The following is a 27,232-nucleotide window of genomic DNA, read 5'->3' on the forward strand; positions in this document are numbered from 1 at the left end:
GCTCCTGTAACCCAAACACCTGCTCTTCTCTATCTTTTGTTCACAAATGCCTTTCTTCTCTGCGGAGGTGGTGAGGTGTACACTCACAGCACCTTGCAGAGGGGTAGTGGCGGGCGTTCCACACACTTCCACGACCATGACAGTGGCTACACCGAAAGCCCCATGAAGCTGATGAGACTGACCAAGGGTGTGTCCATATCCTTGCCCTCCTCCCCTCTTCTCCCCCGGCAGGCCGACATAGTCCCCTCCCAGTCGTGCATCAAGTTCACAGGTGGGTTCTCTTGAAATAGTAATGAAAACAAAGCACGGTCTCATTATGAACATGCTGAGAATGACAAGAAGCTGTGCATCAGGGAATAGCTGCAAAAATAGCAGAATGCTTTCATGGGTTTGCCTTGATTAGCAGAGAGCTTCTGTGCGTTCAGCTGTTCCGTACATGTGACAGCAAATACAAGAGCATACAGACTGTGCCCCCCAGGACCAAGAACCATGTGACAGATTGTCGGAGTAAATGATTGAAGAAGATAGCTTAAAGCAAGGAACCCCAATTAGGTGGGTCAATTTTGAAACATTGCCTTCGTTTGGATCCAAGTCATCTTCAAAAATAACTCATGATAAGAAAATAAATAAAATCTTACTTTAAGGTCAAGTTACCTACTTCTTCTTTTGCTTTTTTACTTTTTCATGCCATCTGTGTAAAAAGATGTTTTGGTGGCAGATTTCTCTAAACGAAGTACTCTTATGCGTCACATGTACTGTTTGTTAGTAGCCATGCAAGTGAGTCCTGTTTCTTTTACCTGCACAAACAGATGAATTACTCATGCTTCATGTCGATCTCTGCAGTCAATGTTCACATAAGCTCCGAATGACAAAAAACAGACCAAAACAGTCAATAACTCAAAGTCTTAACTGCTGGACATAAGCTGTCTCCTGCTTTACTAAAAAGCTCATTCTCAGTGTACGTACGCTGGAGGTTGCAGGTGCTCAATCGCACTTGTGTGAGTCACATACTGGACCAAGATTTGTCTCCACGCTTGTGATGTCAAAAAATCATGCTTTTTAGCATGTTAATGTTGCACGTGTTTAAGTCAGATTTAGGGTGAGCACAGAGAAACTTTTCCCCTTCAGCAGATGAATGTGAGAATACAGTGATGGTTAAATAGTTTATATATGACAGCAAGCAAAACAAACCTTTGAGTGGAGGGGGACTCATCAAGCTAACACATTTTTGCCACATCCACATGCGCATTACTTCATGAAAATCACAAAGATGTTACCCACTGTTTTGTAACTAATAAGCAAATATAGTATGTGCATGCATTGGGAAATGTTAGCTATTTTAAAATGTAATTACCAAAAAGAAAACTACTAAAATTCTGTGACATTTTAATGATGCACCAACACAAATTATTGTTGGATGGATAGAAAACAAACTCCATGTTTACCAGGAGGGGGCCTCACCTTCAAATAAGCACTAGGTGGCAGTGTCCTGCAGCAAGTACAGCCATTCAGAAAAAAGGTGTCCTTACATTTCATTTCATGCAGCACTGCCTTGTTCTTCCCAAGTACTCAGAACGAACATGACAAGGAAAATAACAGCAAGTAAAGACATATACTGCCATGGCGTCTTCAGCAGTCATGCAAAACCGAATATCAAGCTGTGGATGCGCTGAGCATCTCTGAGTCGAACCACACGCACAATTCAAGCGGCGAATAACCTTGAGTATAAGAATTCAGTGCATTTAAGTGCTGGCAAACATCTCATCCCTGTGAATGATCTCCAGTTCTAAAGATTCTCTGCTTCCAAGAACCCTCAGATGTTGTTGCATAAATTGAGACACACCCACACACATCAATACAAGTGCACTGCTGTCCCTGCCATCTCTCTCCTCACACACACACACACGCACACACACACAACACACATTAATTAGCAATGTTAATATATTATAGATAAACACCCACGGTACAGTGAATATTGTACTGTTTGCATGCATGGCTCGCACTCTGTATATACTGCTTTATTCTCCTGGGACACAATTCAAATTCTGCACACAGATCTCATCTGGGGAGGCTTAATCTCTCTCTCTCTCTCTCTCTCTCTCTCTCTCTCTCTCTCTCTCTCTCTCTCTCTCTCACTTTCTTTCATATCCCTCCTTATCTCCACCCTCAATCCCTCCCTCCCTCCCTCCCTCCCTCCCTCCCTGCCTGCTCTCCCTCCCTCTCCCTTCTCCCTCTTTACTGTGGCCGAAGGACGGGTAAGGAAGCTGGAGTATGTGGATGGCTCGTCCAGTGCGAGAGAACCTCCTGTCTTTGCCTCGTGCCGTGGCAAGACAGACCACAGAGGTGAGAACAGGAGCGTGTGGGTGTGTGTTTTTCATCATGCTTGTTTTTGCAGGTATTGATCAGGGAAGCTGAATGAGAATGAATGGGGTGGAGGTGAGGGGAGGATGAATGATGAGGTATGGAAGAGAAAGTGTGGTCTGGCTGTGTTTTAATTACATCTTCAAGGCTTTGCAAGTTTTTTCCTTCAGATGTATGTAGGCACAGTGATGTCTGTGTAATCCTCAGTGTATTATTGAGAGTGGATTTGTGTTATCACAGTTTCTCCCGAGTCTTGCCCTGACTTATGCTGTTTGCACAGTTAAGGTTGGATTAAAACAATGACAGTGTAAATACTCACATCTCAGCCAGCTTTCTTTGTGCTTTTGACCAGAGGGCTACCCTTAGGCTAAACAGATTTTATGAGGCATCTTCCATCCCGGTTGCCAGGCACCTCTCAGCTTCCCGTTTCCAATGGCAACTGCTAGGTGGTTTGATGAATAGTACTGGACATTCAGTGTGTCCTCATGTTACTCCAGATTGGATCTCGCTGCTCTGCTGACTAAATGCAAAGTTTTCTCTCCTCCCCCTCTCTCAAATACACATCCACTCTTCCTACCCAAGTCTTCGGCAGCTTTTCAAGCTGTGAAGTGAAAAGAGTATTGAGAAAAGGCCATCACTGGGGTGCTTTGTGGAACAAAAGTTAGAGGCCTTGGCTCTCCAGGCTAGGTTAGCCTAGGCTAGGCTTGTTTTTTGAAAACAGTTGAATGAGGGAGCGATGTGATGCAGTGCCTTTAAAAAGAGAGCGTGAGCCAGAAAGACAGAATGAGGAAGAACCAGTGGAGGGAGTGCGAAAATGAATGCGAGGTCTGAACGCAAAGATGTTTGTGAGGAGGAGTGAGCTGTTCCTGTAATCCGTGATGTCCTGTCATCGTGTTAATATGCCTACTCATTATGCATGTTGCTCAGCTGATAACAGTACATAGGTGAGACGTGAGGACAGAGGAATGTATTGCTCAGCTGGTTAAAGCGCAGAGATGTGAAAGCTGCTAACGCCTGACTCTGCAGAGGTGAGCGTGGACCTTAGAGGAGCCGGGGTTGGAGGTCAAAGCATCAGGGAGCCTTAAACAGTGATAAATGAATGCAGCACATGGCCTGTGTCAGCCCATCTCTCCAGGAGCAACAACGAAGGCAGAGCCAAGGCACTCCTCCTTTCTGCTCCAGAGTCGACACCAAGCTCATTGAAATTCACAACCCGTCTCTTAACCGAGAGCACCTGGCAGGCGTGTGCACAGGCGAACTCGCAACCTCACACAACCTCTTGCTGCCGCCTCAACCAGGGACTGGAAAGCCACTGTCTGTGCATTCATAATCAGGGCAGCTGGAGCTGTGCTGACCCGTGGATGCATACATTTCTTTCAGTCCACTAGCGATGCTGCTGGGTGGGAACCTTACGAGCGAGCCGAGCTGAAACGAGAGCATCAGTTAGATGCCGCTTTCATCTGGCCTGCCATGTTTCTATTTGCTCGTTAATCCGTGTGTCCTGAATGCGCGTGTCTTCCAGATCTCCACGTGGAGCCCCAGCCGGGCTCCTCCCTTTCTACCCAGGAACTGATGACCAGGCTATGCTTCTTATTGGGAGAAGTAACGCCCGGCACTGCTAGCTCTCCTATGGAGGACAGGAGGGAAAAGAAGGTAAGGCAGCCTATTGATTTAGAGGCCTGTTGCTGTCATGTCATATAAAAAGGCGATGGATGGTTTATGAAGCACCCTTCTGTTTTTAGCCCTCACATCGCCTTCAGGAGTCTTTAAACATTTAAATGTTACTTACTAAAGAGTAGCTGAGTGTGTTTTTAAAATTAAGTTGTGTGCAAGGAAACACTGTGTTAACTGATCTGTGGAATCTGAGGACGCAAATCCTCCACTGGAAAAATGGATCAATATATATTTTGAAACATTATTAATTGTGTCGCTTTGCGTCTTTAGCCCCTCTGTATGACAGTTATTGCATGTGCTTATGTCCCTCCATCTCTGTGCCTTTGCATTGCTCAGCCTTGGCCCATTTTCTCAGCCTCATTCCACCACCTGAGCTCCAGATTCAGTCAGTTTCACAGAGATAGCGAGGCTCATATGAGGAATGTGGGTTGTCCTGGCTAAGATAGATGAGGCTCTGGTATAAAGGGAATAACAGTGAGCTCTTTCAACTCTGCTGCCTTGTCTCCCTATGTGTTGCAGAAATGTTGCATCAGTAATGAGGAGACCTGAAATGCACGTGTTTGAGCTACAAGGATAAGGGCTGTAAAAGAAATACTACTGTTTCATCCAAAAACATTTATTAACATTCTTGATGTTTGTGAAAGATTTAGAGCTCTTCTGAATATATCACGTGGCTTTTTTTTTTAACCACTGCCTTTATTGGTAAAAGGCCACATACATTAATAATACAACTGTTAGTAGTGATTTAATTTGTCAGAATAAATTTCCTGAAATATGATTTACTGCCGGACAGCTACTTTAGATTGCATTATATTGTGCAGATGTACTTGTTGTTGAGCATACGCCATGTATATATTTTCTTTCCTCTTGACAAGTGGGCTGGAAGTCCTTTTATCAATAGATGTGATACCGCTGAGATGGAGCCCTGATGTTTGAAAACATCACAGCTTTTTTCAACCTGGCTCTTATTTTTGTAGTTTTTTCCACCGTGATGACCTACTGCGTTCAAAATCACTTTGTATTTCGCTTTGCCGTAGAGTTTTACATGCAGCTGCTCCATGTTGCAACTGAAGCGTATCCTTTTATCCCACCAGCACACACTGTAATGGTGCTTTCGTCCATTGTCAGATTTCCTGAAACGTGCGTACATTGTGGTATTAAATGTGCGATTTGAACTAGTACCCTCATTCAGACAGTCGGATGCTGTGTCTTCATTGGATTTTCCAAACTCAAAATGCATCCTGGCACCTGTGAAAAGTGTTTTCACTTTTCATTTCGTCTTTGTGAAATCAGCCCCATGTGGAACAGAAGAATGTGTGTACACTGACTCTTACAGCAAATGTCTATAGCGGGTGATTTAGTTTTGAATACGGCCAGCCATCATTGTGAAAAACTGGGAAAATGACAGCCAGGATGAAAATAGCTGGAATTATCATTTCATTTCCCATCTGTGTGCACACAAACTCACTCAGACCCAAACACACAAAACAGTGTGCATGAAGACAAACACTGTCATGCAGAGTGGAGTTCTGCTAAAAAGGGTGGCAACTGACACTTTTAATTTACTACACTTACAAGTGTAACCATGTTACTTTTCTTTCTCTGCTCTTTCTCCTTGACTTGAAATGGCTGAGTCTGTGTATACATCTTAACTTCATGCCACTTCAAGCTCCTTTGTGATGTCACTACCTTTCTGCTCTCCCATTTTCAGTGTGATACCTCTGCTCAGGGGGGGAGTCCCAGCTCCACCCTGACCTGCAGTACTGCCTCCCCCTGTTCAGAGAGCCCCTCTTCCACCCTCAGCACCAGTGCTGGAGGCCAGCCTTTGCCCCAGCCTTTATCCATACCTTCACCGCATTGCAGTTCCAGTACCAGCCCCAGTGGAACTCTCTCCAGCCCCATATCCAGCCCTACCCCTTGTCCTCCCGCCCCTGGACCCATCGCCGGGAGCAGCCCTGGGCTTCCTTCTCAAAGCCCGACCTCCACCCTGGAGAGCAAGGACAGTGGAATCATAGGTGAGAGCTGCTGCTGTGTATCTGCTGGAAATCCTGGCCAGACTTTCAAATGATGTCTATCCACTTTGTATGAGCTCTGATTGGTTTTCACACTAGGTGAAGCGTGTCCAATACAAAAGCTGAGCCATGCATCACTAGAAGCTAAAAAAAGGCACCAATGGCCCATTAAACTCAATGTGGAACCGCTTACCTTATCAGAAATCCCAAGTCTGACTGATGTCACTACAGCGCCACACCTTCCTCAGTGGTGACAGGAAGTTAGATGCCATATCACTTAGTTCTGAGTCAAATGTGTACCCCTGCCCCGCAGCTAGTTTCTCTACGTCGCCTGTGCCACTTCAGCCTCAAGGCTTCAGCTCCCTCCTGTCAAAACTGGGACACTGCTGTCTTTGTTGCTTATGGGTCTGATTCTCCTAAAATAGGACACCTTTTTCTCCCTAAATAGAGTTTGTATTTATAGTGAAATACAAAAGTGCAAAGGGCTCATCAAGTACAGTAAAACTCACTGACTGATGAGTTTCAAGTGTAGGGCTCATAAAGCAGATGTATTTTATTGTTGTTTGTGTAAATGTGATTTGTTGAAGTTGAAGACAATGCTTTGTTTTAGGTCTATAGTCAGTTTCAGCTGATAAGAGAATGCAAGAAAGCAGTTGCATGCCATATGTTCTGTTCTTGGCTGCCTTACCTAACCCATATTTTCCTTGTGCGGCTCAGCAACCATCACTAGCTCCTCTGAGAATGAGGAGCGCAGCGCCTCCAGTGAGGTTCTGACTAAGGATGAAGGCCTGGGGGGCGGTGCTGGTGTAATGGGCCATGCAAGCGAGGACCGCCATCCTGGGCCAACCAGGGACAATCTGACTGCCCAGCCAGATGAGGCCTTACCTAGGACTGACATCATGGAGCCCAGAACTCCACCAGCACCGAAAAGACCTCTCCCGCAGCACCACATACACAGCACGTCCTCCCTTGTGATGCCCCGTCCAAATTCTGTGGCAGGTACGTTTACTTTTTCTTACTCTACACTAAAGGAATGCTTTGACATTCTGGGTAAAATGCTTCACTTTCTTGCCAAGAGATTGATGAGAACATCACTATCCCTCTTATGCTTTCATTATTCATCATGAAGCTGCAGTCAGCGGCTTGTTAGCTAACAGCTAACAGCTAGCCTGACTCTGTTCAAAAGGAACAAAATGGGCGTACCAGCACCTCCATAGCTCACCTATTAACATGTTATATTTCCAGGAAGTCACTGCTCCCAGCCAAGAAATAGTCCCACACATAACCTCCTCTGAAAACCACCACATATCGTTTGTACACTTCTATTTTTTTTTTTTAAGCAATCCAGATGTAATGTGTTAATTAGCGAGCAAGTGAGTGATTTGCTAAAGCTTCCATTATTTTGTAGATGAAGTAGGTTAATGGGAGCATGAATGTGACAGCTGTGACCCGGGTGATTAAATAATGGACCGATAAATATTGACTGAATGACAAACTGATTGAATTGATTGTTGGCTTGCCATTTTCCGACTATTCATCCGATCCAGAGAGGAGCATAATTTGCCAGATCTCGGTGATGCAGAACCAAACTTCACTGCACCATGTGTCGGTGCTCTACTTACCACTGAGGCTGGATACACACAGTGAGCAGCACCAGTTAAATGTCCTGGGAGGCCTCCAGTTGTCATAAAAATACTCCCCTCCCTCTCCAGTCACGATCTTTGCTAGTGCACTAGGCTCTTTTTCTTCCCTTAGATGTCAGTTCATTTGTGGTGGGAGCAAAAGAAGAGATTCCCTAAGGAGTGGATTCACAGTAACGCCTGCCAGTTTCTTCTGTCAGCTGGTGCTTTCATTTAGGCACTCTTGATGAAATTCAGAATAAAGATAAAGCAAGCCACACTGTACTGTAGCCACTAGAATTTTACTCCACATTCCTGAAAGATCAGACCATAGAGCAATGGTGATATGCATGATGATTTACATAAGGAGGCAGGAGATAAAACCAAACTTTAATTATTCCCATATGGAAGAAATAAAATGAATGGAGGTGTTATAAATATAAGGTACTACAAATTTGAACACAAACGCTATTTCAGAAAATGTATGTATTATGTATAATGAAAATGTAGCCTGTACGATACATTGTGCACGCAAAACAGCAAAATTAATAGCAGCAGGACATCAAGAAATGTTGATTACAATCTGAGTATATTCCATCTATATTATCCTAATATATATAGAATTGCAGATGTTCAGGTTCATTTGTGCAATTATGCATAATTCAAAGTCTAGAATAGATGGAGGTCCCATCACCTCATGTGACCATGTGCACTGTGAGCGTTCCTCGCTGTCTGTTCTCATTAACATCCTCATAATCAGTATTTATGGAATGGATGGAAGTCGCTCATGTTCACGAGGTTCCCTGACATAAATGCTGATTGTCGCAAGCACAGGAATACCAAAGGTAGTCCAAGACAGTTTGAAGAGTCAGTGCAAGTTACCTGCTTCATCACCCCCCTAGTGGGCTGAGACTGGGGTCATTTTGGCAGGAAGCATTGTGCAACGAGATGGCTGGCAGCAGCAGAAGGAGTGCATTTTTCTTTGTGAACAAGTCAGAGGCTGAGGATGCACAGTAGCTGCATCAACTGCAGATGCGATGTCTAGTGCTGTCCATGCTTCCAGTTTTTAAATTAGCAAGAGTCCAAGGAGTATTTCACTTGGGGTCTAAGATGATTCACTAGCAGCCTGTTAAAAGTCTTTATTATGTGAGATGTCAGTGCCACTGGCCTATAAGGGCACTGGAGCATCCCGTTTTCGATAATGAGTCAGAGCAAGAGGTTTTCTGCAGTGGAGGAACCATCTTCATATTGAAGTTAAAGGAATAGTAATGCATTTTAGGAAATACATATAGCTTAGAGTGAGACGAGAGCATTGATATCACTCTTATATCTGTGCATTAAATATAAGGCTACAGCCAGCAGGCGTTTGCTTAGCTGACAGACTGGAAACAGGGGGAAACAGCTGGCCTGGCTCCTCCAAGGATGACAGAATCCACCTACCCGCACTGCTAAAGCTCACTAATTAAAACTGCAAAAAAACAAAAATGTAAAAGTCTTCAAATTCACTTTTGGTTGCTGATCCCAGCCAAGAAATAGTCCAGCATATAACCCCTGTAAAATGGTGAATTGTTGTTTTTACATTTCGGTTTTTGTACAAACTAAGCAAAAACGAGATCTCTGTTGTACATTAGTGAGTTTTAGAGGTCGTGCTCTGCAGCTTTTGTTACCTTTGGACAGCACTGGCTAGTTGTTTCCCCTGTGGTGTCTAGTCTTTGTGCTAAGCTAACCAGCTAACCGGATATTGAGTGGTGTCAATCTTCACATCTAGCTCTCTGTCATGAAGCTCATAAGGGTTTTTCCCAAAATGTCGAACTAAGGTTGAATAGGTTCTGTAGAACTGGCATTAGGTGGGTTGCACTTGATTGAAGTGGCGGATGTGATATGCTGGGAGCTCGGGCCAGTGCTGCAGAGTTGACCTTTTAAGTGATGAAGGATCAACAGGGGCTGCAGGATAATCAACCACGCTGTCCCCAACAGGGAACATAAAGGTAGGCAGTGAGTGTGGGATCAGTGGTGGTGAGCAGGGTCCTGTCAGGCTGGACTGTCAGGGCTGGAGGGATGAGCTGTCCTGGTGTCAAACTGACTGAAAACATGTTTTAACTCTTTAACTGTCTCCTTGATCCACTCAGCCATTTGGCCTGGCTGTCTTTAGTCAGCAGTCTTTCTCATCCCACTCCACACCTCCTTCACACTGTTCTGCTGCAGACTGTTCTTCATCCTCTCACTGTGGATGTTCTTTCAATCCTCAGTTCTTCACTTTGGCTCTTGCTTGACAATTACAATCATTTCCTCCATGTCTCCTGTCTTAAAAACCCTCTTCCACCTGTTGAAAGGGATTTCATATTCCCAGTGTTCCAGGGTTTATTATTTGTTCATTCCTGGTCTATTTTCTTTTATCACAATTGCATTGTGCGCATTGGGATTGATTTGTTTGCATCACGGAGTCAGTCATTGTCCACTGGGTACTCCACAGAGCATGTTCCATGTGCTCTTAACAGCCCTGTAAATTATAACATGGCCTCAGTAGCATTCACCCACGCTCTCACTCTGATGCTGCAGGATGATGGACACATGCAGGGATGCTGGATGTATCAGAACATGATCTGATTTGCTGAAGTGCTAAAAGGGTGGTGGATTTCTTTGTACCTGTGTTGCAAAAGGAAATTCAGTATGCCTTTCTCCCTGTTCTAGATTAAGAGGATGGGCCAGTACTACACATGTAGCAAACATGAAACATCATTTAAGAGAGCACAAACAACACATTTCATGTTGTGTGGCTCACGTCTTGGCGCAAACTGACTTAGTGATTTGTCATGACGAAGGATGCTTAAGGACGCTGCTGGCCAGCATCTTCAGGCTGTGATCATAATTGCTGCTTTAAAGCTTTAAGCCTGTAACAGCACAGACATGTAGTGCAGCTCCCTCAGATGCACTGAGATTAGCACTGACTGCATTTAACATGTATAGTATATGATTATTTATATGAGATCATCATCTGTCCAGGGGCTACACTTTCCTGTCTACTGCCTGTTCGACTGGTCTATCTACAGTATTTTATAGATGAGTGCAACGTGACCAAGGCCTTTTTTTCCAATCCCACTCTGAAGGGATTAGAGGCGGCGGTAATGCCAGATTTCCAGATTTTACAGAGGATTTTTTTAATATATTACAGCAATGAATGAATGAAACAGACCAGTCTGTAACTTGCCATTGAAAACTCTTAAAATAACAAGTTTTTTTCCTACTCATTTTTCCATGCAGCTGGAATCCTTTTTATCAGTAATACTATATATTTTAACACTAATGCTCTTTACTTCAATCTAGATGTATCCTTCCTTAATCCAATAATATGAAAAAGAGCAAACTGACTGTCACAACCCAAGAGGTCCCAGTAAGCACAGACACTTTGGGTTGCAGTGACTGTAATCTAGTTACCTGGTTCTCTGCCATGCCTGGATTCATAAACCACTTAATTAGATTCCCCTTCACTAACAGAGAGAAAGGGAACAGTCTAAGACCAGACCAGACCAGAGGTTCTTGACCTGTTTTCCTGTCAACTGCTGCCACAACCACTCTAGGAACCTCAATCTGAGGTTTTATGCTCATAAAGTCACATTTAATACAGAAAAATTTAACTTTCCAGGACAGTCTGAAAACTTAGTTAGTTTCTGGAGTTTGAATTATACCCATTTTTGTTGTATTTTATGTCCATCTCTGTTCTTTCTCCCAGGTAAATCCTGCCAACAATTGAACAAAAGCAAAAGCTGGCAAACACCAAAAAACAATTTTTTTAAAAAAGGACACAAAGTAAGATGTAAATCAATTCAGTTAAACTTCTCTGAAACAAATCCAGCCCATTTAAAATGGTCTGTTTTGCTGGTGGTACTTCTCTTGTTATGTTTTCCATGGTTTATGGACTGTTTTTAGCCTGTCAGTGGTAGTGACGCTGCACTGAACTCAATATCCAGAAATATGTTTATGATGTCTTGGCTATGCAGCATATTTTGTTCAAAAATATTCGAAAATATTTTGTCTTTTTTGTCTACACTTTACAATACTGTGTAATCAAATACAAAACCGACAGAAGCAACAGCCTCAAAAATGACAATAGTGTTGAATCAACACCAGCTTCACAAACGTTAACTCGTATTTATTGCAGGGCCGTTGGATTGAATTGCAGTTCAGTGTACTTTCTATTTTTTTGTCCCTCTGTGTCTTGCTGCATAATGATACGCTACAATAGCAGAAATAGATTTTTCATTTTTGCAGAGGACCAAATTTAAGAACCAGCTGATTACACAAAGCCTATTTCTTTATTTTGCACAACAGCCTGGACTTAAGACTGATAAATGTCTTGAAAACTGCAGAAAGTAAGCCTGGCTGACCTGTAATCTCTGTGGTCTGAGTGGGTGGATGGATAGGCGAATGTGGGAGTAAACACCTCTTTCTTTTTGTTTCTTGGCCTTCTGTACGACATGTTCTTCATTTTTATTTATCATGTTGGCTTTTGTGTGGCTTATTTAGTCATTATAAGAACGTGTCTAATCCTGTTATTGTCAGATGATACATTTTTGCATTACGGCCGGCGATGAGTTTCCAGCGATTATCACCAATTTGGTGTCCTGATGTGTGAGACAGTATGAAACATTTGGTCATTTCAGACTCATGTCATCTTGAGATTACACGATGTGAGATGAGTGGCTTTCTTCTCCTCTCTCTATTCTCTCCTCAAGGGCATTGAGAATTTATCACTGAGAGCAACAACTGTTTATGTCTCACGTCTCCATGGATACAATAATTGATTCAAGCAATGAATCTGACACTTGTGTGGTATGCATGTGTATCTTTGCACATTTCCTGCATTTCTCTCACACCCTCAATCCATTCCCCTCCTGCTCTCGTGTACAGCAACCAGCTCCACTCGCCTGGAGGATTTGAGCTTTCTGGACAACCAAAGGTCTGCTGGGCACAGGAGCTCCGTCCGTAAACACAACACAGCTGGACGCACAAATGATGACTCCAAAGGTATTTTGTGGCTTAACCTCGGGGTAAAATCAGTGTATAAATATAGCTTGATGCAGAAACATCTGCAGAAAACTGTGGAAGATGTATGCTCTTCAGTATCACTGCTTGAGTTAAGTGCAGTCATCCATTCTCATGTTCTCTTCAACGCTTTCCAGGGAGATTGGTGCCATTCAAACCAGCTGACATCATGCTAAAACCACTGCTGTTTGAAGTCCCCGGCATCACCGCAGAAACACCCTTTGTTGGCCGGGATTGGCTCTTCACGCGTCTGGAGGAGGTTCTGAGAAAAATGAGCAGCTGTGAGGGGCGCGGCGCTGTCATTGTTGGTAACGCAGGCTCCGGCAAGACCGCAATCGTCTGGCGGCTGGTGACGCTCAGCTGTCATGGCATGCGTACGCCACAGGGAGGTCCCAGCATCCCTCACAGCCCCAGCTCCTCCCCTAAATGTAAGACTCCTTTCTTTACTCACAGCAGCATCATTTGTCTTTGTGTGCATCTCAAAGCATTAGTGTGCAACCACAATTCCAAAAGAAGTTGAGACAATCTGTAAAACATAAATTTAAACAGAATGCAATCACTTGCAAGCAATCTGTGTTTACCGACAACGGTTTTACAAAGTGTTCCTGAGCCCATGGAGTAATATCCTTCATCCAATCATGTGTTCACAAAGTGGTGAACCTCGCTCCATCCTCGCTTGTGGACAGCTGAGCCTTTCAAGAATGCCCCTTTTATAGCCAATCATGATACTATCACCTGTTGTGTTGCTGGCATCAAATTCAGAATAAGTAGATATTTACAAAAATCAATGTAGCTGAAGAGGGGAAACATTCAACATATTGTCTTTGTGCTGTTTTCAATCAAGCATACGTAAACGAGCATTAGCAAATTGTCACAGTGGGTTTATGTCATACATAGCTTCATAACTTTTTGGGAATCGTGGTTGTAAGAAGTGAAATGTTAGAAGTTGAATTCATACATTCTCCAGCGTTCTCCATTAAAGTCAGATTCTTGTAAGATACTGGAAGAAATATCACTTTTTGGGAAGGAGTTGGTAAGTGGGTCACGCACTCTCCTTTCAAGTGCTCCCCTGAGGTTTCTCTGCTGATTGCAGTTGTGTAAGGGGACTGAGATTGTTGTTGTTGTTGTTGTTGTTGTTTTTTTTCCATGAATGACGCTGAAACCGTTATTTTGTCTGGAGAAAAAGAAAGCAGCATCACATCCAACCAGGTTTTTGCACATTATGCCATAAATGCACGCTGCACACTTGACGTGCTGGTATTTATTTTTTAATAGAATGAGATGAGGCCAGAAACACAGATGTTTCTAATATCTCCTTCCTTCAGCCTTTTCCTGCAGTGAAATATGGAGTATTATTACAATTACAGGCTGAAGACGAAGCAGTATGGAAAAAGAAAATAGTGTTCAAAAAGAATACAGTGCCAGTCATTTTCAGCATCATTGCATTATTCATTGATATCTGTACTGTATGTCATCTTGATTTAAGTTTTACTCAGGGTACAGCATGAGGTGTGCAGGAATCCAGACATATCACGCTGCACTCGTTGAAACAAACACCCTCGCTGCCATCTAATGCGGTTTTGCACAGTCTTGCTTACAGATGCACTAATTAATTGCAGCAGATTAATTGTGTTTCGTCATAGACTTCACTCTTGACATTCCTGTGCTTACACCAGAGACTTCATCTAACGAGTGTAAATGGCAGCTTTGCGTTTGTTGCTGCTTTGTGCTCTGTTCAGGTGGGGATAGGCAGGGGAAAGCAGCCTCCAAACAGCCAGCTGATTCCCAGCCCAACCAGAGTGCTGCTGCAGGAACATGTGATGGTACAGCACAGAGGAAAGAGGCTGTCAGATGCCTAGCTGCCAAGGTAACCTCAGAACACATATACACACTAACGTTTGCATTTCTGTACTTGTGAGGACCCTTAATTACACAATTCCTTAAAGCAATAGCTCAACATTAAATGCACATATTTGTTCTTCTTCTACTTCTTCTTGCAGAGAGTTTGATGAGAAGATCAAAACCGCTCTCTTGTCTGCAATCTGAATATGAAGCCAAAGCCAGCAGACAGTTAGCTTAGTATTAAGACTGGAAACAGGATGAAAGCACCTCAACAGCTCACTAATTATTGCATATACCTTCTGTCTTTAATCCGTGTAAAAACCACAGTTCTTTATTTTACTTGTGGTGATGTGCTGGACTGTTTCTTGGCTATAAGCAGTTGCCAGGCAACCTGCAGAGGTTCAAGGAAGTTCGGCACATGACAAAAATGGTCATTTTCACACGAACGAGATATAGCACGTTAGTGAGCTTTAGAGGTGCTGGTCGCCTTCGGACAAAGCCAGGCTAACCGTTTCCCCCTGTTCCCAGTCTTTATGCTAAGATAAGCTAACAGACTGCGAACAGTGGCTTTTATTCTGAATGAACAGATGTGAGACTGGTATCAATCTTGTCATCTAAGTCTCCACAAGAAGGCAAGTAAAAGTATTTATGGAAATGTGAAAATAGTCCTTTATCCATCAGAAGCTCGTGTCTTACCCTGCCCCTGACTCTTCAACCTGATTTTAATGCTAAACCCAAATCTTAACCAAGGACCAGCCTTTTAAAGAAATATGTGCTGATCAAAAAAGACTAAAATAAAATAAAAGATTTGGCTTGGTCCTCACATGTGTGTGTGTGCAGATTCGAGCACGTACACACACACACACACACACACACACACACACACACACACACACACATATATATAACCACATAATGCCCTTCTGTATAGTAGTTCTTGCTATTTTATCCTGAGCAGGCTGCTGACTCACCTGCAGTTACAACAAAGCAGGAAATCATGTTTACATTATAGAAACGCCCTGAGATTTAGCTTCTTGTAATGGCTCTTTGATTGCCCTGGATTTTTTTCCTGCACTTCTCTCACCAGATTTGTTGGCGCAGTAATATAATACAGCATCATAAACTGTACCGCAAGGAGCTATGGCTGTTACAAGCCTTCACCAAAGACTGAAGAGGGATCAATTCAGAGGGATAAACACACATCAGACGGTTCCTTCTTTAAGGAGCTACGGGGTTGCACGTTTGTGACTTAAGATTTTAATGTCAGCTCCCTTTTTGGGCACATGTAGAACATGCACATGATTGCATCACATAGATGACATGAAAGCTTCTAAATTTACTAACTTGTCCTCAATAAGAGTTTCCATGGGAACTAGTCAGACTGTTTGTGATGGTGAGGATGTTCGCTCAAAAGTGAAGTCATCGAAAACGTTGTGTGTGGACCTCTCATGGTCGAGGGTGGGACCCATCTAAGCCCTATGAAACACTGTTGAAGGTGTGTATTTATCACACAGTTTACACATAACTACTATTAATCTTTCTGTGAGACAGTTGATATTTATCTCAATTTTATTTTGTGCTTTTGTTCAGGCTGAAAGTTTAATGGTTATTGCGAAAACCACCCTCACTAATAGTGATGTGTTTCATACCTCATATTTGTGTTTATGATTCAGCATGCTGCCTGAATGAGCCAACTTGTATTTACTGAATGTGTTTTAGAGAAATTCTGCAGTAATCTGTTGAAAGAAGCTCTTGTTGTTGAGTTTCATAAGTGGAAGCTATTTCATGACTCAGCTACCTCTACGATTTCTGCAAATTTCTGTCTTTATATCTCTGCGTTATTTTATTGTAACTGTTATCGGTTTTATATTCTGTGATATTAGTCTCAGATATTGTTTTTCTCCTTTGTTATGTTGTTCTTCCGGGGACATGAACAGATAACGTCAGTAATCAGTAATATTTGTTTCCCCCCATGACAGATTACTGAATTGACACAGTTTAACGCCTCTTCTCAGAGTCATTGTTACGTTTCACGTAGGAATTGAACTCAATAGCAGACACGCAGACAAGGGGAAAGGGAAAAACAGGAATTTATTAAATGTGCAAGGAGGAAACTGGTAAACTCCAAAAACAAAGGGAGAAAGACACAGGTGATGAAACGCTGGAGAACAAACTCTCAGAGATAGCAAACTGGTTACACTGGTAACTGGCCAACCATACCACTAAGCGGCAGAAACAATCTGCCGATGAATCTTCAACAGTCCACAGTCTTTATACTGTGCTGATTGTGATGCGTCCCAGCTGAGTAGGATCCCACTCTCAGCCACCTGGACAACCACGCCCAGCCTCTGCCAAGAAAGGAAGCACAGGAAACCCGACCCCACACCTCTCCACTGCACATAAAGAAAGCCCAATTTTTCCAAACCACCACAGTCTTTACCAGTGATGTAAGGCGTATTCAGATCCTTTGCGAGCTGAAAGTATTAATACCATACTGTAAAAGTATAATCAAGAAAATGTACGCAAAGTAGTAAAAGTTAATGTAGAAAAATGTAAATTATTGTGACACCTTCACAATCCCTTATTTTGTTCAACCCATAGTTCAAAACCTGCAAATCCTCAAATTTCAGGAGCTGGAAACAGTGTGGATGTGCTGTAGTAAGAGCACTATGACATTTCCTGATTCAGATGGCTAAAATGTAAGCAAGCAGGCTTTTGGCTGAACACACAGAGGTGTAGGTATTTAAATAGTAAACAGTTCAATATTCAGACATTCTGCATGGGTTATCCTCTGCAGCCTTTTACCAGATGTGTTTTCACCTCATGACACAATAAGGAAGCCTACGTGGCACCATGGGACTTGACAGTAGCTGCAAATCGACAAGTGGTCTCAAAAGTGTGCCCAAAATGGCCAAGAGAGCTTTTCAGGTTTTTTTCAAAAGCTCTCTCTTTTTTCATAGTCATTTCAAACCAACTTTCATATGGGGTTCCTCCACCTCCAGTTTTTCAATAAAAATCATGAATTATGGCCACTTTTAAAACTTCCTGTACTATTTCCACCATACATTTCCACCCGGACCATTAAAGGTGGGGTGAGTCATTCAGGAGGAATTTGAAATTCATCAGTTATCTCCTCACGGTCTGCTGGCTATCCGCTCTGTGTGTGCGCTGGACGAAAATCCAGTTTTTGTAAACAGCCCTGGCTCCGTGAATGGGAAACAAACAAAGTGGCTTGGACCGAGCCACAAAACATTATTCCAGCCAATCAGCAACAGGTGGCGTTCGTGCTCGTGGACAAAACAAGAAGAAGGGGAGAGGAAACGGGGGAGCGAGAGGGGCGGCAAATCTGGCACGCTAACGTGTCATCCCATTGTGAAGAAGGAGGGATGGCAGTATCAACAACATCAGTTACACATCTTTTATTTAGGGAATAATATTTTTGTCTGCTTTCAGTTTTTCACCTGCTTATTTCTCCTGTCAGGTGGTAGCCTACCATTTCTGTCAGGCTGACAACACCTACACCTGCCTGGTGCCGGAGTTTGTGCACAGTGTCGCTGCCCTGTTGGCCAGGGCGCCACAGCTGGCCCCGTACAGGGAGCTGCTGGCACAAGAGCCTCACCTACAGAACACGCTCAGCCTGCGATCCTGCGTTCAAGACCCCATCGCTGCCTTCCGAAAGGGTGTCCTCGAGCCCATCGCTAGCCTGCGCAAGGGTAATGAAGTCTAGACACACACACTTTAAGACAAATGTGATATTCAACTTTAAAGACCTTTTAAATTTTAAAATAGTATCAGTTTTAAGGTGGAAAAATGTCTGCTTCCCTCACCCTGCAATTAGGGGGGCTACTGCCATCTCCTGTATGAAATAGCCCATTAATGACTCCATGACGGGTCCATAGATTATTTTCCCTAGTTAAGGTCAATGATTTGAAACACTGTAGAGAGTGAAACAGATGGTAGGTCATTTACATAGGGAAATGATGAGTGTTATTTTTGCCCCGGTGAATCATCAGCATCCCAGAGGATTTCAAGGTCAAAATACTCTGGAGAGGCCGTGAATGTTACGGACATATTAGCCTGCTCAGTTTCTCATGATACAGTCAGTCAGTTAGATTGATGTGTTATTATGGCCAGGCCCTCCACAGTCTGAGCAGAGGAGTGTTTTGTCTACTCCATCACTATTAAGCAGGTTAGAAAAAAAAAATGGAGAGCCCTTGTGCTTGAGTGTATGAGTCCTCACAGGCTTGCAGGGATTCACTGACAACTTAGATGATGTGAAACATGATGGATATGTCCTGTTTCAAGCTAATAAACAACAATGGCCTCTGGCCCCTTTCAACAGAATATAATCAATATCAACAGTTGGTGCTTTTTTCAAAATATCCTGCGCTGGAAAACAAAGATGCACCCATTTTTAGCCATAAAAGGATTTGGATAAAACTATCATACCATCTTTGTTTGTTTCCTTATTATGTTGTCTTTGCAAAGCTAATGTAATATATCTGGTCTCATAACATTCCTCAACCTATTTTCTCTCTGTGTTTTGCTTCATGTGTACTCAGAGCGCAGGCTGCCTGAAGAAGACTACATCATATTGGTTGACAGTCTTAATGAGGCAGAGTTCCATAAACCAGACTATGGGGACACCATTGCCACTTTCATTACCAAAATAATCTCCAAATTTCCACTCTGGCTTAAGTTGGTGGTCACAGTGCGGACAGGCCTCCTGGTAAGTGAGATTATTAATATTACAGCATTACAGTGATCTTAAAACCACAGCACACCCGTCTCGAACAGTTGATTCACCCAAATTACTATTAACATATTTTCTGACTCACACCTCAGCACAGTGGAGGTAGATGGAATCTGGTTTCTGGTCCTCACGTTATTGAAATGATACATTCATTTAAAAAGTCAGCAGCATAGTTTTCCCCATGAATGGTTTCCTCCAGGTGCTCTGGTTTCACCACACACACAAAATGGTACTATGTTAATTGCAGACAATGAAATTGTAGCGGACTCCAAGATGGTGAACATTTATTTGAGTTAACATTCCTCACTAAGCTCATAACACAAAAAAACTACCTGGTTTGCTTCTGCATGATGCAGCCCACTGCATATGTGCAATAGTTTTTCTTTCCCTGACCCCGCCCACTCAGGCCATCTTGTCCAATAGATTTTATATTGGCATGACAACATGCACATAAAAATAACTTTTTTCAAATGTAAAACTTTGTGGTTTAAAAATGAGTTATGAGATGACATGTCAAAAAACAGCTCTTCTATGGGTAAAATATTTTTTGGTGCAAAGGACTCTTTGTTGCATTACTGCAAATTACTACTGCTGATTGGTGGGCAGCTGCACCATATCCAGCTCTTTCAATCCATGGGTGTCCCCCACGTCTCACCCAATGTTAGCTGGGATAGGCTGCAGCCTCCCACATCCCTGCAAAGAATAAGTGGGTAATATATAAAAGATGGATGGATGGATGTGTTTTTCCAGACAAAATGTCTCGGTTGCTCTGGATAATCCACAGATCTCATTGTGAACAATTTTCACTGGACTTCAAGTCAGGCCTGTGACAGCTGTTGAGAGTCAGGTCTGTGTATTATTATGAATTACAAGGATGCTGTTTCTGGAAAAAGATGTTGCTTTTGGATGATTTGAATGTGATTTCTAAATATCACAAATAAAATTCCATTCATCTCTGTTGCGTTGGGATGTAGACTCTGGTGTACGGAAGTTTTTTTGCACCACTTGTTCTTGCCCTTCCAGCACCAAGCAGAGCCTTTATCCCAGGTGAGCACTGGGCATCATGGGAATCTCAAAATCTGGGCAAATAGAACTATCTAGATGACTGGACAACACTTGTGTGAAGTGAAAAAATATGATTTTGTATTTTGGGTGAAGTCATTGCCTAAGAGGTCTGCCAATACATGTTTCTTTTGTCTTAGCTCCCTGCACACACAGTGTACTTCACTGCTGTGCTTTTACAGCCATGGTATAGGCATTGTGGCTTTTGGCAGCGTTGCTCTCTCTAGTCTGATGTATTTTCTCAATCCGGTTGGTAATCCCACCAAACAGCGGCTGCATCTGTCCAATGCCAAAGCCAAGCCTCCAAATGCTGCAAGGATTACGCCTTGAATGGATGGTAACACCACTGGGAGTCTGCTGGGAGTCTGGAGCTTGACAGCCAGCCAGCTGGTTACATAATTTGATTAGTGTTTGGGAATACACAAAACACATTTCGGGTCATTTTCTTTGTGATACATTTGAAGTCAGCGAGTATGTAAATACCAAAATTTAAAGATCAAGAGTACAGTTATTAGTACCCCCCGATTGGATCATTATTCACCCTTTCCATTTTTGCCAGCCATTTCAGATGAAGTGCTTTACTCATGTATAACCTGAATATTTCACAAACCGTTGAGAAAGGGTTAAGTAGAGCACAGTCCACAACCACAGGTCAATTACTTGCCATTGAACTAAAATGTCACTCTTTGTTAATGAGGAACTGAGATGCAATAACATGGATTTTTATTTATCAGTCATAGCTGGTTTTGGCCGGTGTTGAGCAGTTGAGGATGGCAAGAGAGGAGATGAAATGTGACTCTGAGAGATGCCTGTGAGCAATGTTGGAGCTTGAGTCATTGTCACACTATTTACTGTACTGTATCCCATGGCTCTGCGTGAGTCAGAGGCAACAGCATCTGAGGAAATAGGCCCTGATTTTGGTGCTTTTAATCTGTGCTTAGCTAATGCACCAAAGACATGCTGCTCACTATTCTTTTAATATTGAGGCGCTTGAGCCTGTGTGTGGTGCTTGTTTTTGCCGGTAAGCACCCAGAATGTATCTGTTTTCTACTCCTGCAGGAAATCACAACCCTTCTTCCCTTCTCTGGCATTTCTCTGGACATCCTGCCAGACAGCAGCGATCTGGGAGCTGACCTGAGTGACTACATCCATCACCGGGTCAGCAGCAGTGCCCAGATCGCCTCTAATGTCACCACACCAACAGGCTCGGCCCCCGATCAGCTGCTCCTCAGCAAATTCAGCAGTCACCTTTCAACACGGAGCCACGGCTCCATCCTCTACCTTCAGCTGACCCTAGATCTGTTCCACAAGGGCCACCTGGCTTTGAAAGGGGGAAACTACCTGGTGGTGCCTGTCTCCCTGTCAGAGGTCAGACATGATTCCCAACGAGTAAATGGTATTTGTAGCCCAAGGGTACGTGTGGCAGTTGCTGAGGATATGTGGAAAGATTGTTGCGAAGCTCAACTAAATTGAAACGATTCAAATTTGTTTTAATAGAAAATATTTATATACAGATATTGAGTCAGCTGTAACACCTGAACACCACATGTTGTGATTCAGAGTGCAGGAAAACTAGGTGGCAAGCAATCAGATGAGTTAGCTAAAGGTGGCATATTAGATAAATGGTTAAAATAGCAACCTAAAAGTGACGTATAACAGTTGAAATAGTTAACTAAAAGGGATAGATAAGTCATTGAAATATTCAGCACAAGCAATACTTAATTAACTGAAATAGTTAACGTTAGCTAAAGAAATTTTTCGGATAGACAGTTGTAATAGCTAAATTGATGAATAAATGGTTGAAATAGACAGCTAAGTAATGAAAAATAAGGTGAAATAATTAGCTAAATGTAAATAACAGGGAACACCTAAATCACACATCGAATCATGATCAACGAATTATGCTAAGTTGAAAATCTTTACTGATGTACATTGTGTAATTTGGTGAGAACAAAGTGATGTAACAACGGTCAATGGAAACCAAAATCATCAACCTACTGAGGACTCAAAATCACACCGAAAATCAAAGTAAAAAACTGAAATCACAGGCTAATCCAACTTGCATGAATTTCATCACGGTAACTCATGCCTGTATGCACTCCCGACAACGTCTGGGCATGCTCCTGATGAGTCGACGGATGGTGTCCTGGGGGATCTCCTGCTAGACCTGGATCAGGGCATTGGTGAACTCCTGTGTATGTCCCATAGGTGCTCAATTGGATTTAGGTCAGGGGAACATGAAGGCCAGTCAATGGTATCAATGCCTTCGTCATCCAGGAACTGCCTACACACTCTGGTCACATGAGGCCGGGCGTTGTTCTGCACCAGGAGGAACCCACGACCCACTGCACCAGCGTAAGGTCTGACAATTGCTCTGAGGATTATCCCAGTACCTAACAGTAGTCAGGGTACCACTGGCTATGACATGGAGGTTTGTGCGACTCTCCATGGGTATGCCTCCCCAAACCACCTCTGATCCACCGAACTGGTGGTCATGCTAGATGATGCTACGGGCAGCATAACGTTCACCATGGCGTCTCCAGACTCTTTGATGCCTGTCACATGTGCTAAGTGTGAACCTGCTCTCATCTGTGAAGAGAACAGGGGACCAGTCGTGGACCTGCCAATTCTAATGTTCTCCGGCAAATGCCAATCGGGCTGCTGTGCTGGGCTGTGAGCACAGGTCCCATAAAGCACATTGGGCCCTCATGCCACCCTAATGGAGTATGTGTCTGCCAGTTTGGTCAGAAACATGCACACCAGTAGCCTGCTGGAGGTCATTTTGTGGGGCTTTGGCAGTGCTCCTCCTGTTCCTCCTCACACAAAGGAGCAGATGCCCTTCTATGGCCCTAGCCAGCTCTCCTTTTGTAACGGCCAGTCTCCTGGTATCTCCTCCATGCTCTTGAGACTGTGCAGGGAGACACAGCAAACCTTCTTGCAACCACCATCCTGGAGGAGCTGGGCTACCTGTGCAACCTGACTGGGTTGCAGGTACCGCGTCATGCTACCAGTAGCGACAGGGGCATGAACAGAACTTAAACCTAGAGAGAATCAGTCAGGAAGGATAAGGAGGGAGCCACTGTCTGTGGCCACCACATGCAAAACCATTCCTTTTGTGGGGGTTGCTTTGCTTTTGTCTCTCCATCACACCTGTTATCACTTTCATTTGCACCAAAGCAGGTGTAATTGAGTCACAATCACTTGTGCTTCCTAAATGGACAGACTGATATCCCTGAAGTTTAACTGACTTGGTGTTATACTGTGATGATTAACTGTTCCCTTAGCTAAAAAAAAGCTTAAAATGGTTAGGTTAAAAAATTCTGGGTTAATGTTTGAAAGTGTTAGCTAAAGTGATTGTTGGCTGAAATATATAGAGGAAAAACAACTGAAATACTTAACATAAGGTATAAATAATGAATAAATTGCTGAAATAGCTGTGAGTAACTGACAAAATCACAGATGTGTCTTTCATTAAGGTTAACCATTTCACTTATTGTGTAAACTAACATTAGTGTTTAATCTATACAGCTTTAAAGACACATTTTAGCTTGAGTGTATTTTTAGATCTGCCCTCCTCTTCCTCATCTGGTCAAGTTCACAGTCTAACACTTCTGCAACACTTAACACTTGTCAGTCATCCTGGGGAGCTGTCTACCGTGAAATGGCATCTCGCCTGAGGCTGAAGTAATCAATGTCCATAAAATCCCCACACAAGGTACACAGGCGACAACCATTGTTCAGGCATATCTTTCGCTAAAAAGAGAAAACATGTACTCGCACGCTACTCAGATCAATAAGAGATAAAAATGTCAGGATTAAAACAAAGTGCCAAAAATAGTCCACAGTGACTAAAGTAAATGACAGACCCATTTTAATGTTGCATAATCATCAGTGTAAAAAAGATCCAAAGGATGAGCAAGTGTGATATATATACAAAGACTTAGAAATGTGATGATTTAATGAGTTGATAATGGATGTGGAAAAGAACACAGGTGTGCATTTAGGTGTGCTTAAGATGTATAGGCCAGGGAGTGGGCAGTCACAGTTAAATACATGAGCAAGCGTAGAAGTGCAATCTGGAACACATGGCAGAATTAACAACTTAAACTAGTTAATTAACTCCAAATTATCTCTATTTCCCAGACTTATGATGTAATGTCTGGAATTCTTACACCAATTATTTGTATAGTTATAGCTTTGTACTTGCTTTTTTTCCCATTGTTGCTATTGATAAATACAATGTGTATCTTCAGGATTTCACACCTAAAGCGCTAAAAACCAAAGTTCCACAATGCCTGAGACTATGAGATACGATATCAACTACTACATTTAGAAGTTAATATGGGACAGCCTAATAAAGCATTGCCAGCACTTGATTACACAGACAGACATGGTGTATACTCCAAAGTATACTGAACATCAGTGACCTGCCAATTTAGGCATGCATCTGCAATCATAAATTGACTAACTAGATCAATATGTAGGGGTTGCATGTTTCAGTTTTCAAACTTAGGTGTACAAAAACATAATTTTCTGTTGTGTAATTGCTCTTGTCTGTCTAATTTGAAGTCAGTTTAGGAAAAATGCAAATCCCTTACAACATCATAAACAGCATGTGCTAACTTACGACTATCCGTTAGGTGTACCTGCTGATGTGTCGGGTGAGCTTCCCGGATAAAGAAGTCTTTGAGCGGATACTTCCGGTGTTAAATGTGGCACTGGCGTCTCTGCACCCGCTAACTGATGAGCAAATGTTCAGGGCACTGAATGCAGGCAGTGTGAGGGGGGAGCTGGAGTGGAAGGACTTCCAGCAGAGATTAGACAGCCTGGCTGGATTCATGGTAAGATTCTTGATATGACGTACATAATGATTCAATCTTTTTTTTTTAAAGGTTTGAATGTTGCATTTGCTTTGCTATGAAGTGCATAATTTTCACTTACACCCAGTCATTTAGAGGTAGTCTTTATCCAAAGGACTTCCAGTGTCTTGACAATTAAAGACAACCTGTCTGGAGAAGCTGATCATGTCAGTTAATTGTACCTTTACATTGAAGTCATTTCATGAGTCATTTGTGTTTGTAGGTGAGACGCAGGGATGGCACGCGGATGCTGTGTCATCCCTCCTTCAGAGAGTGGCTGGTTTGGAGAGCAGATGGAGAGAGCTCAGACTTCCTCTGTGATCCGAGGTGAGACTAACGGTCAAATGTCTTACAGCAGAAGATCCTTAAGATGCATGTGCTGTAAGTCTTGTGAACTCACAAGAGAAAAGTGTATAAATTTCCATCAAAAAAAAGAAGACTTTCTTGACAGAGTAGAACTGAAGCCACATCTGATTGATAAGGACTATGCATATGTCCTCAGGAGTGGCCACGCTCTCCTGGCCTTCATGTTCTCCAGACAGGAAGGCAAGCTGAACCGGCAGCAGACAATGGAACTGGGACACCACATCCTCAAGGCTCACATATTCAAGGTAACAGGAACTGTGATACTATGTATATAGCTTTTTACGTAGGTTTATGACTGGAACTGATTGTACCTAAACCCTTCTGGATCTCTTCAATTCCCAATGGCTTCACGCGAACAACATCCTGTACTTTGCTGTATATTGCTGCATAGAAACACACTAAGAAACACACAAATAAGTGTGAACCCCTGTCCTTACCATCACCCACACACATTAGCACTACTCATATAGATAAACGCCCACAGTACAGTGAATATTGTACTGTTTGCATGCATGACTTGCACTCTGTACATCCTGCTTTACTCCTGGGATACAATTCGAATTCTGCACCGTAGAGTTCATCTGAACAAGCTTAATCTCCCTCTTTCTCTGTCTCTCTCTATCTGTGTCTCTCTCACACACTCACAGGGTCTGAGTAAGAAGACAGGTGTGTCCTCCAGCGTTCTTCAGGCCATGTGGGTGAACTGCAGCACAGACAGTTTGTCCGCTGCGCTGGCCTCCCTGAGGAACCTGTACACACCTAACATCAAGGTGACATACACGTGCTCTAGGTTAAAAACATACACCCAGATATCTTATCGTACACACAAAGATTCATTGTTTTCACTCTGCAGGTAAGTCGTCTGCTGATGCTAGGTGGTGCTAGTGTGACCTGGTGTACGGAGGTGGTGGGACACGCCCCCATTCTGGCCGTCCACGCCCACCTGGGGCATGTGGAGATGGTAGCTCTGCTGCTTGAAATGGGCGCTCCTTTAGATGGGACCACTGACAGCGGCATGACGCCCCTCTGTCTGGCCGCTGCTGCAGGACACGCCGACATCGTCAGCCTGCTCTGCAAGAAAGGGGCCAAGGTCAGTGTCACTGCTGTGCAAAGAGGAAAAGAGACAAATGTGGGTTTGAGGGCGTGACAAGCATAATTGCTGTGGATAAATCAGATCTAAATCTGTGACAGAACAGTCTGTCTCTCAGTACTTTTACACCAGTGATATCCTGAACAGCCCTGGTTTTACATTCACCACAGTTTCGGGATCTATTCTGGGAGACCGATGACATAAACAGGCCTGATCTAGGCCAGTATATTCGGGCACTGGGCAGGACCAGTGTTGTAAGTCCTTCTGTGTACCCCTCTGTGCCAGGTGGGACACGCTGATAAGAATGGCCAGTGTGCGCTGGTCCATGCTGGGCTGAAGGGCCATGCAGAAGTCATCAACATCTTGCTGGGCCAAGATTGGGGAGAAGAGATCCCCTCTGACCCACAGCAGCATCACGGCAATGAGACGGTGACTGGGAAAAAACAGGCAGCACAGCAGGCAGTTACAGCTGCAGCGAGTGTGGGACACACACAGGTAAGCATCTCAGCTCAAGGTCCGAATGACAAACACATTTGAACACTTGGCTG

The 27,232-nt window shown here is 43.3% G+C and overlaps 1 protein-coding gene across 1 annotated transcript in view; it reads left to right on the forward strand.

Annotated features, from left to right (window-relative positions):
* Nucleotides 1–27,232, forward strand: part of LOC143320803 (protein TANC1-like) — a 36,442-nt gene that overhangs the window by 1,859 nt on the left and 7,351 nt on the right. The window contains exons 3-19 of the mRNA XM_076730756.1: nucleotides 68–271; nucleotides 2,254–2,346; nucleotides 3,887–4,017; nucleotides 5,750–6,053; nucleotides 6,768–7,049; nucleotides 12,578–12,694; nucleotides 12,850–13,140; nucleotides 14,452–14,579; nucleotides 18,036–18,267; nucleotides 19,117–19,283; nucleotides 21,429–21,737; nucleotides 25,010–25,210; nucleotides 25,452–25,555; nucleotides 25,731–25,839; nucleotides 26,242–26,364; nucleotides 26,448–26,684; nucleotides 26,970–27,179. Coding sequence (XP_076586871.1) covers nucleotides 68–271; nucleotides 2,254–2,346; nucleotides 3,887–4,017; nucleotides 5,750–6,053; nucleotides 6,768–7,049; nucleotides 12,578–12,694; nucleotides 12,850–13,140; nucleotides 14,452–14,579; nucleotides 18,036–18,267; nucleotides 19,117–19,283; nucleotides 21,429–21,737; nucleotides 25,010–25,210; nucleotides 25,452–25,555; nucleotides 25,731–25,839; nucleotides 26,242–26,364; nucleotides 26,448–26,684; nucleotides 26,970–27,179 — 3,242 coding nt within the window. The remainder of the gene's footprint in view (nucleotides 1–67; nucleotides 272–2,253; nucleotides 2,347–3,886; nucleotides 4,018–5,749; nucleotides 6,054–6,767; nucleotides 7,050–12,577; nucleotides 12,695–12,849; nucleotides 13,141–14,451; nucleotides 14,580–18,035; nucleotides 18,268–19,116; nucleotides 19,284–21,428; nucleotides 21,738–25,009; nucleotides 25,211–25,451; nucleotides 25,556–25,730; nucleotides 25,840–26,241; nucleotides 26,365–26,447; nucleotides 26,685–26,969; nucleotides 27,180–27,232) is intronic.

The sequence above is a fragment of the Chaetodon auriga genome, chromosome 1 (genome assembly GCF_051107435.1).
Source record: "Chaetodon auriga isolate fChaAug3 chromosome 1, fChaAug3.hap1, whole genome shotgun sequence".
Classification (NCBI taxonomy): domain Eukaryota; kingdom Metazoa; phylum Chordata; class Actinopteri; order Chaetodontiformes; family Chaetodontidae; genus Chaetodon; species Chaetodon auriga.